Below are 16,098 nucleotides of genomic sequence, written 5' to 3'. Positions count from 1 at the left end.
GACGCAATCCAATGTGTTTATTAATCAGAAAAGAATCTGCCTTTAAATATCTTCTAAGACGGAAGTGGTAGGGGGGAAACAGGAAGTGACTAGGAGAGGGGGTGGAGTGGAAACAGAGCGCAAACCAGTGGGGATTAAACCAGTGGGGATCTAGCCAATACCCTGCAGGCAGGGCGGGTCTCAGGCAAAACAGTGATTATGCAAATAGACCACAGCATCAAGCAATGCAGCAGACCTGGCGGAATGAACAACACGTGTAACTGAGTCCAGGAGTGAGATTATCCCTTGTGAGGCAGAGAAGATCTCCCCGGGATTACCAGGGGCGTCTAGCTTCTCGTCTGCAGTCCTGTTCATCCCGTAAAATCCCATGAAGTGATTCCAGGCACGTGAGGCCCCTCTGTTCCCAAGGCTGACAGACGCCTGCCAGGACACACCCTGGTCAGAGCACTCTGGGCTGCCAGCACAGAGCCACGTTCTGAATGCCTGGGTAACTTCTTTCCTGCTGACCTGGAGGCAGCTCCCCCTTACTGTCCGGAAGGTTCGTGTCTGTGTACGCACACTTCTTCCCCTATGGAGTATGTCATGTATGGGGTGGGTGGGCGAGGTAGCAGACTGGTGAGAATCTCATGCCTGGGGCTCCAAAGTCCCAGGTTCAGTCCCTCAGAGCTGAGCAGTGTTCTGGTAATAAATAAGTAATAGAAATATGTCATATATACATGCCACATTTAATGTATGATACAAGTCAAAGAATAGAATGAACACCCATATACCTCCTCTTCACTTTAAGAAATTAAGTGTTCTGTGGGGCCGGGCAGTAGTGCACCTGGTTAAGTGCACACACTACAGTGGCAAGAACCCGGGTCCGAGTCCCCAGCCCCCACCTGCAGGGGGAAAGCTTCACGAGTGGTGAAGCAGAGCTGCAGGTGTCTCTCTGTCTCTCTCCCTCTCTTTTTTTATATTTATTTATTTTATTTTACCTTTTGTTGCCCTTGTTCTGTTTTTTTTTTTTTTAAGATTATTATTTTTTTTTTATGAGAAAGACAGAAAGAGAGAGAAAGAACCAGACATCACTCTGGCACATGTGCTGCCGGGGATCGAACTCAGGACCTCATGCTTGAGAGTCTAAAGCTTTCCCACTGCGCCACCTCTCGGACCACACTTGTTCTTTTTGTTGTTGTTGTTGTCCTTGTTGTTATTGATGTTATCGTTGTTAGGTAAGGCAGAGAGACATGGAGAGAGGAGGGGAAGACAGAGAGGGGGAGAGAAAGACAGACACCTGCAGACCTGCTTCACCGCCTGTGAAGCGACCCCCCTGCAGGTGGGGAGCTTGGGGGCTCGAACCGGGATCCTTATGCCGGTCCCTGCGCTTTGTGTCATGTGCGCTTAACCCACTGCGCCACCTCCCGACTCCCTGTCTCTCCCCCTCTCTATCTCCCCCTCCCCTCTCAATTTCTCTCTACCCAATAATAAGTAAATAATTTTTTTAAAGAAAGAATAATGGAAGGAGGGAGGGAGGGAAGGAAGTAAGAAAGAAGAAATTGAGTGTTACCCCTCTGTAGGCCCAGGGCGCCCTCCTGCTTCCTCCCCCTCTCCTACTCCCCCGTCCTTCCCACCGAACTCCGGTCTGTAACTCTGCATTACTTTTTTCCCTCCTTTTCTTTATAAAGTGTTACCCCACAGGTAGCTAGCTCTAAGCAATGCGTGGCGTCCGGCTTCCCTGGGCTTGAACTTTGTTCAGTAGAACGGTCTCCACTTCTTGATTTCAACAGCCTTTTCGGGGGGAACCGTCTGCTGGTGCCTGGGCTCGTGGTTCATTGCCGTGTCACCGCTGCGCACTGCTGAGTCTGGAGAATGGGTGTCAGCACAGGAATCAGTCCTTTGAGCTGTTTCCTGCAAGGGTGAGCCTCCTTGAACATGCTTCCTGTCAGCCTTCTCTAGGGTCTTTGCCCAGGAGAGGAAGCGCTGAATCGTAAGGTGTGCACATGTTTGACTTAGGAAGGAACCCAGACTCTCTTCCAAGTCGGGTATGTGAACCCGCACACCATACAGGGAGAGGATTCATCGTAACAGCCTTTCACCTCATCTGTCTTTGAGAACGCGGCCACGCTGCTGGTCACATGACGGGTCACGGCAGGGATTAAGCTGGACTTTAAAGGCACCGTGCGCTTAATGGGGTAGCCTTCCTGGGCGGCGCTCATCACAGCCTGTGGTCCTTGGCCTCGAGCTCCTTAGGGTCCATGGTGTTTTGGTGATCTGTACGAGATCTTTAAGCAGTCTCAGTGCACGTCTTTGAAGCTATCTGCATTGCGAGAATGTATCTCCCAGTTCATAACTTGTCTTGATGAAGTCTTTTGATGAGTAGAAACTCTTCATTTGATGTGATGAATTTTAATGTTTTCCTTTATTGCTTTTAATGTCTCCGTGCGATTAGGGGAAGAGTCCTTCCATTTCCCTGCTGACCTATAATGCCCTGTTTATCATGAATCAAGTTTTCATTATATGCAAGTGCCTGTTTGTAATATCTTTATTCCATCCAGTGCCCCATGGCCTTTTGCATGCAATTAATTTACTGACCTTTCTTATTTTAATTTTACAAGTCTTGGTGCTCTGTAAGGGAAGTCCTCCAGCTTGGTTTTGTTTTTGTTTTTGTTTTTCTTTATAGGAGTATGTGGCTATATCAAGCCTTTGTTCTTTCAGATATATTTCATATTCAGCTCATCAAATTTCAGGAAAATGTCTGAGAGCGACGTACTGCAGTAAGGAACTTTGAAACAACCCCCGTGGAAGTTTTGACAGTATCTAGCAAGGGCCTTCAAAGTCTTCCCGCCAGGCTGGGAGATAGTGTAGCTAGAACCAACACGTGTTTAGTGATACCTTGCTCACTTCCCCTCCTGCATCTTAGACCTTAATGTCTGAAATCATTTTCCTCTCATCTAACACACACACACACACACACACACATACACACACACACACCCCCACACACCTTTGTTTTCTTTAGTGAGGACCCATCAGTTATTCCTTTTTTTTAATATATACTTTTTAATTTTTATATATTTATTTATTTTCCCTTTTTTGTTGCCCTTGTTTTTTATTGTTTTGTAGTTGTTACTGATGTTGTCGTTGTTGGATAGGACAGAGAGAAATGGAGAGAGGAGGGGAAGACAGAGAGGGGGAGAGAAAGACAGACACCTGCAGACCTGCTTCACTGCCTGTGAAGCGACTGCCCTGCAGGTGGGGAGCCGGGGGCTTGAACCGGGATCCTTATGTCGGTCCTTTTTACCACGTGTGCTTAACCCACTGCGCTACCACCCAACTCCCCATTGGTTATTTAATTATCTAAAAGTGCATTTAGTCCATTTCAATTCCAAAGTATATTTCTCAGAGTTTGCCAACTCAGTGGCACCTTAAAAATATATGTTAATATTAAGCTTTCTGATTATTAATATCAATGGTATTTAATAAATTGACTCTATAGATCAGTCAATGTATTCTGTGTATACATACATAATTTTCCCTGAGCACTATTCAGCTCTGACTTATGGTGATGTGGGGGAATAGATCTGGGGGTCCAGAGCTTCAGGCAGAGTCTCTGCATAACCATTATACTACCACCTTTGCCACAAAACATTATTTAAAATATCTTAGCCAGACTTTTCCACTTTTCTTCAGGACAGTAATTTAGGGTCTCTTCCGTGATGTTTAAGTAGCATCATTCCAGGAAGTTTGTCTAGTTGTTGTAGTGTTAGTTTTTCAACACAACATCTTTTAAAATATGTTTTCTTGCAGAAAGAAGGAAATACCTGCTATCTCCCTGTCCAGATAATGATTCTTAAAAAACTAAATCTGTACCAGACTGTGGTGTGTGTGTGTGTGTGTGTGTGTGTGTGTGTGGTGTGTGTGTGTGTGTGTGTGAGTGTGTGTGTGTGTGTGTGTGTGTGTGTGTGTGTGTGTGTGTGTTTGGTTGGTTTTGTTTGTTTGTTTTTGTACCAGAGCACTGCTAAACTCTGGCTTATGGTGGTATGGGGGATTGAACCTAGGACTTTGGAGTCTCAGGGCATGAAAGTCTCTTTGTATAACCATTGTGCTATCCTCCCCTGCCCTGTTTTAGTTATTTAGATGAGGGTAAACTCAGTCACATGTCCCCAGCCCCCGCTCAGAGAAGAAGGATGAATGCTAGGTACTTAGCAGACTCACCTTCTTGGGAGAGACTGAGATAGTCACCTCACCTCTGACGCTCAGCGTCACTGCCAGGACCTCGGGCTCCCCTGCAGAGCCATGAGGCATGTGGGAAAACCAGCTGATCTTAAAGGAAACAGAGACCGTTCATTCTCTGTGGCACATGATTCAGAATGAGGAGCATTGAGACCTGTCTGCTACAGGTGTGTGTGTCTTTGTTAGACTTCCTGAAGTCGCACCAGGCAGAAGTTTTTTTTGTTTTTTTCTTTTGATCTATTGCTCTATTCCTTATCTGGCACTGTCAGTTCCAGAGGGATTTGGTGCTACAGCTTATCCGCTGTGCGTCCATGCCCAGGAGCTCTGGGCACCCCTCGCCCCTCGCCCCACACACTGTGCGTCCATGCCCCCCTAGTGTTTCTTCCTCGTCCCCGTGGCTTCCTCTGAGCATGTCGGCCCACCCATTGTGCTGCAAGCTCTCTGGCTAGTTGCTCTCTGGCTGATTCAAAGCCCCCTAGGCTGGGAGGTGGGGCGCCCATTTGAACACACACACTATACGTGTAAGGACCAGGGTTCGAGCCCCAGCTCCATCTGCAGGGGGATAGGAGCCACCACGAGCAGGACTGCAGGTGTGTTTCTCTCTCTCCTCCTCTCCCCTCTCGGTTTCTGTCCTGTCAAAAATAAAGTAAAAGAAGTCCTTGCCCCGGGCAGCCGCTCCAGCACAATGAATGATGGATCTTGCTCTGCACTGCTCGGGAAGGTCCGTGTTTGGCTTCACCCAGGAGAAGCAGTTCCCAGAGGGCTCCCCGGGTGGCGGGGCAGGATCCCTGGGGAATGAGTGAGATCCCGGGAAGTCCCCTCGGCCCTGAGGTCCCATGGCTCAGTCGGCTGTCACACCGGCTCTCCTGCTGGCCGTGCTGGATGCCCCGAAGCTTGGTGTGGCTCTCCCTCCCCCTGGGAAGGGCCGGCCTCCTGGCCCTGCAGCGGCCTTTCCTCTCCTGCTCCTTCCGAGCCGCCCCCAGCTCTGCTGCTGGAAAGGGCAGTTCTTCATTCACAGAAACCATCAACATTTCTCGAGCATCTGCTGTGACAGTCCTCCTTCCCTATGGGAAGACAGCAGGAGAAGTCACCACACAGGCAGCCTGGGCTGCATGGCTCCGCTGGGGATCCGATTCTCGCGGTTGCAATCCTGCCCATTGCCAGCAGGTGGCAGCATCGCACCACAGTCTTCCTTGTCCCTCCGTAGCTGGAAGCTTAGTGTTACTGTTTTTACTATTGTCCTCTGCTTTCATCTCTGGGGCCTCCACTACGGCACTACGGCCTCCCTCCTTCCATTACAAAGACACATATTCCTTGAAGGCTGACCACAGTCGTGCACTCACCCTGGAGGGGAGGGAGGAGGAGAGGGGAGGGGAGAAGGGAGAAGCGGAGAGGAGAGAACGGAGGAGAGGAGAGGCCATGCAGGCTGTGCAGGGTCCAGGGTGCCCACACGCCCTTCTGCAGTGACAGGATGCCTGCTCCCCCGGGACCCTCCCCAGCAGGGGTGGAGCTGCGGTGTCTCTGCTTCTCTGTCTCTCTTCTGCCTCTCACCCACTATGGGGCGGGGACGGGAGGTTCCACCACGAGTGACGGAATCACGCAGACACTAAGCCCAGCAAAGCAGAGGGGAAACGACAGCAGAGGTGGTGCAGGCAGCGGGCAGAGCCAAAGCGAGCCGCAGCCAAGGCTGCAGCACACGACACACACACACACACACACACACACCCCGCAGTGTAAGATAATCTTCATTTACTGGGTAGAGACAGCCAGAAATCAAGAGGGAAGGGGGAGACAGAGAGAGACACCAGCAGCCCAACTTCACCACTCATGAAGCTTTCCCCCTGCAGGTGCAGACTGGGGGCTCAAACCCAGGTCCTTATGCACTGTAACATGCACACAATCAGGTGTGCCACAGCTGGGGAGAGAGCATAATGGTTCTGCTAAAAGCCTTTTCTTCCTGGGGCTCCAAAGGTCCCAGGTTCAACCCCCAGCACCACTGTAAGCCAGAGCTAAGCTGGGCTCTGGTAAAAAAAAAAGAGACAAAAACAGGTGCATTACCACCTGGAACGCCCCCCCTCCATGACTTCCTCCTTTTTTAATTTTTTAAAATTTTTTTATAATATGTATGTATTTATTTCCTTTTTGTTGCCCTTGATTTTATTATTGTTGTTGTCATTGCTAGATAGGACAAAGAGAAATGGAGAGAGGAGGGGAAGACAGAGGGGGGGAGAGAAAGACAGACACCTGCAGACCTGCTTCACCGCTTGTGAAGCGACTCCCCTGCAGGTGGGGAGCCAGGGGCTCGAACCAGGATCCTCATGCCGGTCCTTGCGCTTTGCACCACGTGCACTTAACCCGCTGCGCTACAGCCTGACTCCCAACTTCCTTTTATTTATTCCCTTTTGTTGCCCTTGTTTTATTGTTGTAGATGTTATTGTTATTGCTATTGATATCGTCATTGTTGGATAGGACAGAGAGAAATGGAGAGAGGAGGGGAAGACAGAGGGGGGGAGAGAAAGACAGACACCTGCAGACCTGCTTCACCGCTTGTGAAGCGACTCCCCTGCAGGTGGGGAGCCAGGGGCTCGAACCAGGATCCTTATGCCGGTCCTTGCGCTTTGCACCACCTGCCCTTAATCCACTGTGCTGCCGCCTGACTCCCTCCTCCTTTTGTTTTAAAGCCACGATGTCATCTGTGAAAACAGGCAAAAACCCAGGTAGCTGCCCTCTCAAAGTGGATGTAAGGCATCTTCAGGAGCTTGATGGCGGCAGCAGGCAGGGCCTCCCCCTTCCACGGGGGCGCAGAGCAGTGGGTGGTGAGAGGGGGCCTGGACTCTCTCTTCCCTGTGTCCCTGTGTCCCTTGGTCCCTGCGAGGCAGGTGGAGGGCAGGCCTCTCTGTTGTCTCCGCGTGGCCTGGTCACAACGAGAAGCCATGAAGGAGACTGTCAGAGGCCGGGATGCCCACCAGGTGGGAGAGCAGGAGCTGGTGGTGAAGGGAGAGCCGAGAGGCCAGGCTGATACCAGGGGACATCTGAGGAGTAGGCGTGTTGGGGAAATAGCCGGGCCCCCAGGTGGCCTCTGGCGAGCTGTGCAGGTGAGTGTCGGGAGATGCCAGAAAGGTGGGCAGAGCCACATGCCCGTCCGTTGGGTACAGCTTCCTCAGCTCGCCGAGGAAAAGGCACACCTGGGTCCTTGGCATCAGAACCCAGCCCTGCCTCGGCTTCGGCCTGTGACCTGAGGACACGAGTGCGCTTGGTGTCGGGGGAGGGGAGCCGTCCTGGAAACGGGAGTCGCAGACGCGCTGCTCCCCTGAGTCATGTCTGGGGAGGGTGTGAACTCTAGCACCAGAGGCGAGACCCTGCCCACCGAGACCTGGCCACAGGGGTGCCCAGTAGAGGTGGGCGGGCAGTTTTCTGACCCCAGAGTGCTCACGATTAAGACGGCTCTTAGAGGCTGGGCAGTGCAGTGGTTACCGTAGTCGGCTGCACACGTGGGGTCTCTCCAGAGAAGATCGGTGTGCTGGAGCCTTGTGAGGCTGATCAGTGCCACCCGATAACCAGAAGGTGGGAGGTCCCCGGAGTGTGTGTCCCAATCACCTGACTGCTGCGTACTCTGGGGCTTTGCCCTCCACCCCCCACCACCCTGCTCCACGCACACGCACGCACACACACATGCACACGCGCACGCCCGCCCCCCCCCCCCGGGCGAGGCCACCCACCGAGTTCTTCATAAACAGAAAATGCAGGCGTGTGGTTCTGCCCCGTAGGTGGAACAGCCCTTCCTCAAATACTTCCTAGGTAAACCAGCTGGGGTCTTCAGAACAGACGGTTTCGTATCTGAAATACAGGGATTCCGTGTGACGGGCTATGTCTACTTGTCTTTCAAGGGGGAAAAAACAAGAAGAAGAAGAAAAGCTGGCATTTGGCTTTTCCACCAGTAAGGGTGTAGTGAGAACTATGTAATGAAAAAACAGACACAGAAAATAAGTTATAATTCATCCACACTTTAGAAAGCGAGAGGGCTGTTTAAAGATGAGAGAGGTCTAGACACACTTGTAGTAAAAAAAGAAAAGTGTGGGTGTCAGGCTGTAGCGCAGCGGGCTAAGTACAGGTGGCGCAAAGCACAAGGACCGGCGTAAGGATCCCAGTTCGAGCCCCCGGCTCCCCACCTGCAGGGGAGTCGCTTCACAGGCGGTGAAGCAGGTCTGCAGGTGTCTGTCTTTCTCTCTCCCTCTGTCTTCCCCTCCTCTCTCCATTTCTCTCTGTCCTATCCAACAACGACAACAATAATAATAACTACAACAATAAAACAACAAGGGCAACAAAAGGGAATAAATAAAATTTTAAAATTATTTTTAAAAAAGTTATTTAAAAAAAAAAGTGTGTTCATGTTGTTATGTGAAATACCAAAACAGCTGTGCATTGTGATTTCACTTACTTATTTATTTATGTGTCTCCAGAGCCCTGCTCAGCTCTGGCTGATGGTGTTGTGGGGACTTGAACCTGGGACCTCAGAGCCTCCGGCAGGAGAGTCTGTGTAACCTTTAAGTCTGGAAAAACCACATTCATGTGTCTGTGCCTCTCCAGGGGAAGGCACTGAGAATGTCTCCAGATGCTGGTCTTCACACTATCAGTAATAGTTGGCTCCTCCACCGGGCAGGCCTGGAAAGAGGGGTGAATGTTTGAACTGGAACAGAGAGGCTTGTGTGCTCATGTGCCATTTGTGTGTTTTATTTTTTTGTTTGTTTTATTGTAAGCAGGTAGAGCCTGCAAGGCTAAGTAGCCTCTTGAGGGCACCCCAGCTGCCCCCCACCCCACCCTGAGCTGCCTCCAGCCCTTCTCTCCCACGTGTGGCTCTGGGCCGCTGACACACGGCCGGTCCGTGTTCAGGCACCAGATGCCGGGCTAGCTTCGCGGGCGGGAGAGAGACGACCGGGGACTCATGGCTGAGCTGGGAACGCAGTCCAGTGTGTTTTTAACCAGAAAAGAATCTGCCTTTAAATATCTTCTAAGACGGAAGTGGTAGGGGGAAAACAGGAAGTGCGTAGGATAAGGGGGCGGAGTGGAAAGAGAGCGCAAACCTGTGGGGATTAAACCAGTTCGGGTCTCAAACAAAACAATGATTATGTAAATAGACCACAGCAGTGGTCTATTTAAGTTAAGCAGTGCGAGCAAACCTGAACCTAACATGATGATCAAAACAGAAGGGGGCTTAGAAGCAGAATTAGAAGCAGACCAACAACACACGCCTTCAGACAGTCATTTCACTATCTTCCCAGCAATCCTTGGAGGCTCCTGTGTCTCCCAGAGGAGCAAGCTGGTGTGACTGACTCTGGCTCCTAGAATTCGATACAGGACAGAACTGCAAGGCCAGCCTTCCAGAGCCAAGCACAGGCTCTGCCCACTTCAGCACAGGAGGTGTCATTGCTTTAAAAAAAAGACTATATATATATATATATATATATATATATATATATATATATATATATATGCTAGAGACTGAGAGAAATTGAGAGAGGAGAGGGAGAGAGATAGAGAGACACCTGCAGCCTTGCTTGACCACTCGTGAAGCTTTCCCCCTGCGGGCGGGAGCCAAGGACTTGAACCCAGATCCTTAGGCACTGTGATGTGAGCGCTTGACCAGCTGCCCGGGGATGTGTGTGTGTGGGGGGGTCCTCACAGCTGTCTGACTGGCCTTTATTGCTGCATATCTAGAAGGAGCCAGTTGAGTTGGGCTGGCTGGGCTCCCAGGGGGCACCTGCAGGCCGCCTTGTCCCCGCAAAGGCCGCTGTCTGCCCACCGGTGGGGAAAGCTTGTAGGGCTGTTTTCCGGAGTCTTCCTTTCCGGCCCCATTTTTCATTTCTTCTTGTCTTTTCTCAGAGAGCCTTTTCACAAGCTGCTGGCCCAGGGCCTAATCAAGGGGCAGACGTACCGCCTGCCATCCGGACGTTACCTCCAGAGAGAGGAAGTAGATCTCACAGGTGAGAATGACCCGTCTGTCCTCCTCTGGGGTCTCGGAGAACCAAAGCCGGGGCCGGCAGCCCGCTCCTCAGCCCTGCCCATCCAGCTCACCCGCCACTGGGCTTCTGGAAGGCCTGTCACCCGTGCGTGACATCTCGGGCTTCCTCTCCTAGCCTAGCCCATGTTGGGCAGCTGGACATTCTTCCAGCCTAGGACACCCCAGCCCTGTGTCTCCCCACATGGTCTGGACTCTGGACGCCGCTGGCCGCTCAGCCGTCTAACTCCCAGCACCGGGCATCAGTCTAGGCCCTCGCTGCAGAACACCTCTCCCCTGGTTTCCTAGACTCCTGATTCCAGTCCTCACCCTCCCCGGGGCTCCTTCTGCCGGGTCATTAGGTGACGTGACACCCAGGACACAAACGGCAAATGATGGGGGACGTGTAAGGAAACGGAGCCGGGGCAGGGGGCGTGTTCAGCTGGTCGGTGCACCTGCTCCGGCGGCATAAGTTGGAGCCAAGCCCCCACCACACTCGAGGAAGCTTCGGTGCTGTGTGTCTGTCCTTCTGTCTTTCTGTCTCTTCCTGTCTGAAAAGAAAACCTCAGAGCAGTGAACCCCAGTGACGACCGGGTGCACAGAGAGGGGCTGAGGGGACGCCCAGCACTCTGGCCAGGCGATAGGCGGGCGGCCCTCCCGAGCCCTTAGACGGTGCAGCTCCCAGCCGCCTCCACCTCTCGCCGTCAGAGCGGTCGGCACATCGGCCTGGCGCAGCCGTGGGGTGTCTGGCCCCTGATGGAGGAAGGGAGCTGGAGGAGTAGACGTTGGCAGTGAGTCTCCAGTGTGGACCGGGACGGAGGGGCCGAGTCCACTCGGAGCAGCGACGCCAGCTTGGGCAGGCACCCCTCCCCTCTGTGGCACAGGGCCGCCGCCTCTGCCGTGCCCGACACGAGCTGCCCCCACCGGAGCTCGAGCAGGGCCTGAGGGCCACACACCTGCCGAACCAGACACCCGGCCGCTTCTGCCAAGAGAGGGCGCCTTTTGCTTTTTTTTTTTTCTCTCTTCTTTTCTTTACTTTTTTTTTTTTTTTTTTTACCGGTCTGGGTAACATAGATTCCCCTCTGACTCTGAGCAAGGCTTCTGGACAGGCCTTAGATTTGTACAATGCAGTCCCTAAATAAATAAATATACTATTTTGGGAGGGGGCAGATAGCATAATGGTTATACAGACTTTCATGCCTGCGGCTCCAAGGCCCCAGGTTCAGTCCCCTGCACCACCACAAGCCAGAGCTGAGCAGTGCTCTGGCTTATTTATTTATTTAGGTAGAGACAGATATCGAGAGGGGAGTGGTGAGAGAGACAGAGAGACGCCTGTAGGCCTGCTTCACTGCTAGTGAAGCTTCCCCTGCAGGTGGAGGTAGTAGGGGAGGGGCCTTGAACCCGGGTCCTTGTGCACTGTGACGCACACGCTTAACCAGGTGCGCCACCACCTGGCCCCAGGGGCACCTCTCTCCGATATCCTGTTCCACGTCCCTGCCCGGGAGGAAGCCTTTTCCTACTCTGTGCTGTCAAGATCGCTGTGGCCCGGAGGTGTGCGCGCCAGGCCGGGGGCCGTTGTCCACACCCCGTAACACACCTTCCGGAGGCAGCCCGGCGCTCCGAGGCCCAGGCCCAGGCCCAGGCAGCGCTGCTCCCACACAGACGTGCCGGCCGGCCGGATGGGGACACGTGGGGCACTGAGGACTGGTGCCCGTGCTGGTGGGTGTGCCTCCAGGCAAGGATGGAGCTGGCGCTGGGCACACACATCGGTCTCCCGGGGAGGTGGCTGCTGTTGGAATCGGGCTTGTCGGCCTGGAAGACGAGCAGAAAGCCACCCGGGGGCCCACTGAGCACCGGTGCCCAGAGCTGCCGCCCACACGCAGCTGCAGGAAGGAAGCTGGCCTCCCTCAGGCCGGAAGTCAGTGGGCTCTCTCTCCTCCTGCCCCTCTTCCTCCCTCCTCTTCCTCCGCCAGGCTCGGATTCCGCTTTCCCCGAATCTCAGTTGACATCGTCAGAGGCAGAGAGGTGACTCAGCAGCCCGAGTGCAGGGCCAACATCCCCAAGGCCCCAGCAGCGCTCTGACCTCTCTTTCTCTCCGGAAATAAATCAATCTTTGTTTACGATTTTCATTTCAGTTCGCACTGTAACCTTAGCGCCATGCCTTGCCCCACGCCCTTAGGACCTTCAGGTCCTCGGTGCCAAAGATATCCCAACCGAGTTTCTGGGCCAGGGAGATAGTGCAGCCAGAGAGCTGCTCTGGGAGGCCCCGGGTTCAATCACCAGCCTCTCATACAGAGGCGGAATAGTGCTCTGGCCTCTCTTGGGGCGGTGGGGGGTGGGGGGTGGGGGTGGGGGTTGGGGGATTTTATTTCTCTGTCCCCAATGGCTGAGACAGAAACCTAGTCTTGACAGGTGTCCTTCCTGGCTCCAGCCCCTGGGCTTGGCAGTAAGCTGTGGCCTTTTTCTGCTTCTCTGTCAGCACCATCTGCAGCGTGGCGTGTGGGTGGGGAGGGCCTTCCCCAAAGGGCAGAGTGTAGTGGCCGGCACCGCGCAGGGCACTGTCTTTCACGTGAGTTCAGCGCCCTGGACGCCAAAGTCATGTTTTGTTTTTTTAATTTTATTTATTTATTTTTATTATTGGATAGTGACAGCAAAATTGAGAGGGAAGGAAAAGCTAGAGAGGGGGAGAGACAGAGACACCAGACGCACCACACACCGCTTTGCGAGCGGTGAAGCAGGGCTGCAGGTGTCTGTCTGTCTCTCTCCCTCCCTATCTCCCCTTACCCTCTCGATTTCTGGCTGTCCTATCCAATAAATAAAGATAATAAATGAATTTTTAAAAGAGGGGTCAGGCAGTAGTGCAGCGGGTTAAGCGCACATGGCACAAAGCTCAAGGATCCCGGTTCGAGCCCCCGGCTCCCCACCTGCAGGGGAGTCGCTTCCCAGGCGGTGAAGCAGGTCTGCAGGTGTCTGTCTGTCTCTCCCCCTCTCTGTCTTCCCCTCTGTCTTCCCCTCCTCTCTCCATTTCTCTCTGTCCTATCCAACCATGACGACATCAATGACAATAAAATAGAAAAAAGGCCTCCAGGAGCAGTGGATTTGTAGTGCAGGCACCGAGCCCCAGTGATAACCCTGGAGGCAAAAAAAGAAAGAAAGAAAGAAAAAGAAAGAAAGAAAGAAAGAAAGAAAGAAAGAAAGAAAGAAAAGAGATCATAATTCACTGAAGGTGGGCACTAGCACGTTTCTTTTTAATATCTTCTATTCACTTTAATCACATTTTCAACATGCAGCCAAGAATGGAGCTTTGACTAGGAGCCATGAATTCACACAGCCCAGCGTTGTCACTGGCCGGCAGCAGCAGCTCCTCAGTGACACAAGGGCACACCTGCTTTTCTAGAACTTTTCTTCACTGAAGGGCAAGACAAGTATTTGAAGGAGTTCTCCATACCTCAGATCCATTTGCCATAAATCTCCTGAAATTACCGCATTTAATTTGGCTGGATTTGTGCTGACTAAGCTCTAGCCCGTTTTCGGCGACGCTTCTGCCACCGAGCAGACGGCAGTGCCGTGAGGCCAGAGCTCTGCTGGGCGCCGGGAGACCCAGAGGCTCCGCAGGGGTTGCCTCATGGCGGCATCTGTCTGCTCCCTTGCCTTGGGCCTGAATCCAGCCCGCCGCGTCCCCAGCAGGCCTGTGTTTGGGCGCCGACTGTGTCGTCTAGGCCGGCTGGCAGCTCCGACTCCCTGTCCACACTCTCTGTCTGTTGTCTAGGCCCCGTCCCTGTCCACGCGCAGACCAGGGAGAAGCTGGAGGTGACGTGGGAGAAGATGAGCAAGTCCAAGCACAACGGGGTGGACCCCGAGGAGGCGGTGCGCCGCTATGGCCTGGACACCATCCGCCTCTACATCCTGTTCGCCGCCCCTCCGGAGAAGGACATCTTGTGGGACTTGAAGAGTAAGTCACCTTCCTCCTGCCGGCCGGCCGGAGAGTCTAGGAGCGAGTCCCCTGAAGCTAGTGGCGGTCTGCCCCGCATCCTGTGCCGTTCTTCTCAGGGTTAGGGGAGCTTCAGAATCCTCTGGGGGGCGGGATAGACAGCATACTGGTTATGCAAACAGACTCTCATGCCTGAGGCTCCAAAGTACCCGGTTTAATCCCCTGCACCACCCTAAGCCAGAGCTGAGCAGTGCTCTGGTAATAAATAGATAAATAAATAAATTTTTTAAAATAAAATAAAAAATAAAAAGGGCCAGGTGGTGGTGCACCTGCTTAAGCGCATATGTTACAATGCACAAGGACCCAGGTTCAAGCCCCCAGTCCCCACCTGCAGGGGGGAGAACTTGATAAGTGGTGAAGCAGGGCTACGGATGTCTCCCTGTCTCTGTCCCTCTTTATCACCCCCTCCTCTCAATTTCTGTCTGTCTCTATCAAATAAATACATAATAAAATATTTTTTAAAAAGAAACAAAAGAATCCTCTGGGGATCCTAACCTCAGGCCTGCAGGCACAGCCCCCACAATGGGGCCAGAACCTACCCACCGGTGGTCTGATGCAGAGCCTGTGAGAACCCCACTTCTTTTTAATTTTATGTATTTATTTATTTTGTTTCCAGGGTTATTGCTGGTGCTCGGTGCCCGCACTACAAATCCTCTGCTCCTGGAGCCCATTTCTTCCCATTTTGTTGTCCTTGTTCTCACCCTTGTTATTGTCATTATTGCTATTGTTGTCATTGATGTTGTTGGATAGGGCAGAAAGAAATGGAGAGAGGAGGGGAAGACAGAGAGGGGGAGAGAAAGACAGACACCTGCAGACCTGCTTCACCACTTGTGAAGCGACCCCCCTGCAGGTGGGGAGCCGGGGGCTCAAACCAGGATCTTTATGCCCGTCCTTGCGCTTTGTGCCCTGTGCGCTCAACCCGCTGCGCTACCGCCCGCCCCCCGAGGACCCTACTTCTTTGGGGGCAGATAGGCTCCCACTCGACTGACTCCCAGCAAAGTGCACCCTCTACTGAGCTACTGCCCGGCCACTGCTTTTCATCCCTTCCTGCGTCTGGTCCCTGAAGTTGACTGTGCATGCGGAGGAAAAGACAGGGCAGCATGGAGCCGTGGGGTACATCCCACAAGTCGGGGGCTTGCTGTGTGGCCAGAGCAGCCGTTCTCACGTACGCATCTTTCTGATTCCCAGCCGACGCCCTCCCGGGGGTCCTGAGGTGGCAGCAGCGCCTTTGGTCCTTGACCACCCGCCTGATTGAGGCCAGGGCTTCGGAGGAGCCCCCCAGGCCTCAGGAGCTGAGTGACGAGGAGAGGGCCGAAGCCAGGAGGCTCTGGAAGTACAAGAACTCGGTCATCACCCAGGTCAGAGACTGGCGGGGAGCCCGTGGGCCCCGTCCCTGTGGTCCGTGCGGCCCGTGTGGCCTGTGTGGCCCGTGCGGCCTGGGCATGGACCACGGCAGGCTTTCTTACCTCCCTCTTCCGGTGGCCCAGACTGTCATGGTTAAGCGACTCGCTGCGTTGGACGTTTTGCCATGGCGGGGCCAGCAGCACAGGCTCATCAGAAGCCGGCTCCCACTGTGAGGGTCTCACACCAGACTGTCTCAGAGCCCGGAAACTGCCCCTCCCTGCTTTCATCACCAACACTGCCAGACAGAGAACCCGATTCAGTGTACACTGTGACATGGCGTGTGACAGCACAGAATTTTATTTTTAATTTTTTCTGTTTATTTTGGATGGAGACAGACATGGAGAGGGGAGGGGGAGATAGAGAGGGAGAGAGACACAGAGACACCTACAGCCCTGTTTCACCGCCTGTGAAGCTTCCTCCCTGCAGGTGGGGACCAGGGGCTTGAACCAGGGTCTTGAGCACTGTCATGTGTGTGCTCAACCAGGTGCACCAC

The 16,098-nt window shown here is 53.3% G+C and overlaps 1 protein-coding gene across 4 annotated transcripts in view; it reads left to right on the top strand.

The window, feature by feature from the left end:
• LARS2 (leucyl-tRNA synthetase 2, mitochondrial) overlaps positions 1-16,098 on the top strand; it is a 130,031-nt gene that overhangs the window by 95,047 nt on the left and 18,886 nt on the right. For all 4 annotated transcript variants that reach the window (XM_007531437.3, XM_060204816.1, XM_060204817.1 and 1 more), the window contains exons 15-17: positions 10,096-10,196; positions 13,980-14,162; positions 15,390-15,559. In XM_007531437.3, coding sequence (XP_007531499.1) covers positions 10,096-10,196; positions 13,980-14,162; positions 15,390-15,559 — 454 coding nt within the window. The remainder of the gene's footprint in view (positions 1-10,095; positions 10,197-13,979; positions 14,163-15,389; positions 15,560-16,098) is intronic.

This window comes from Erinaceus europaeus, chromosome 12 (genome assembly GCF_950295315.1).
Source record: "Erinaceus europaeus chromosome 12, mEriEur2.1, whole genome shotgun sequence".
Lineage (NCBI taxonomy): Eukaryota > Metazoa > Chordata > Mammalia > Eulipotyphla > Erinaceidae > Erinaceus > Erinaceus europaeus.
The sequence above is the reverse complement of the archived record's forward strand: the minus strand, read 5'-3'. Positions and strand labels throughout refer to the sequence as shown.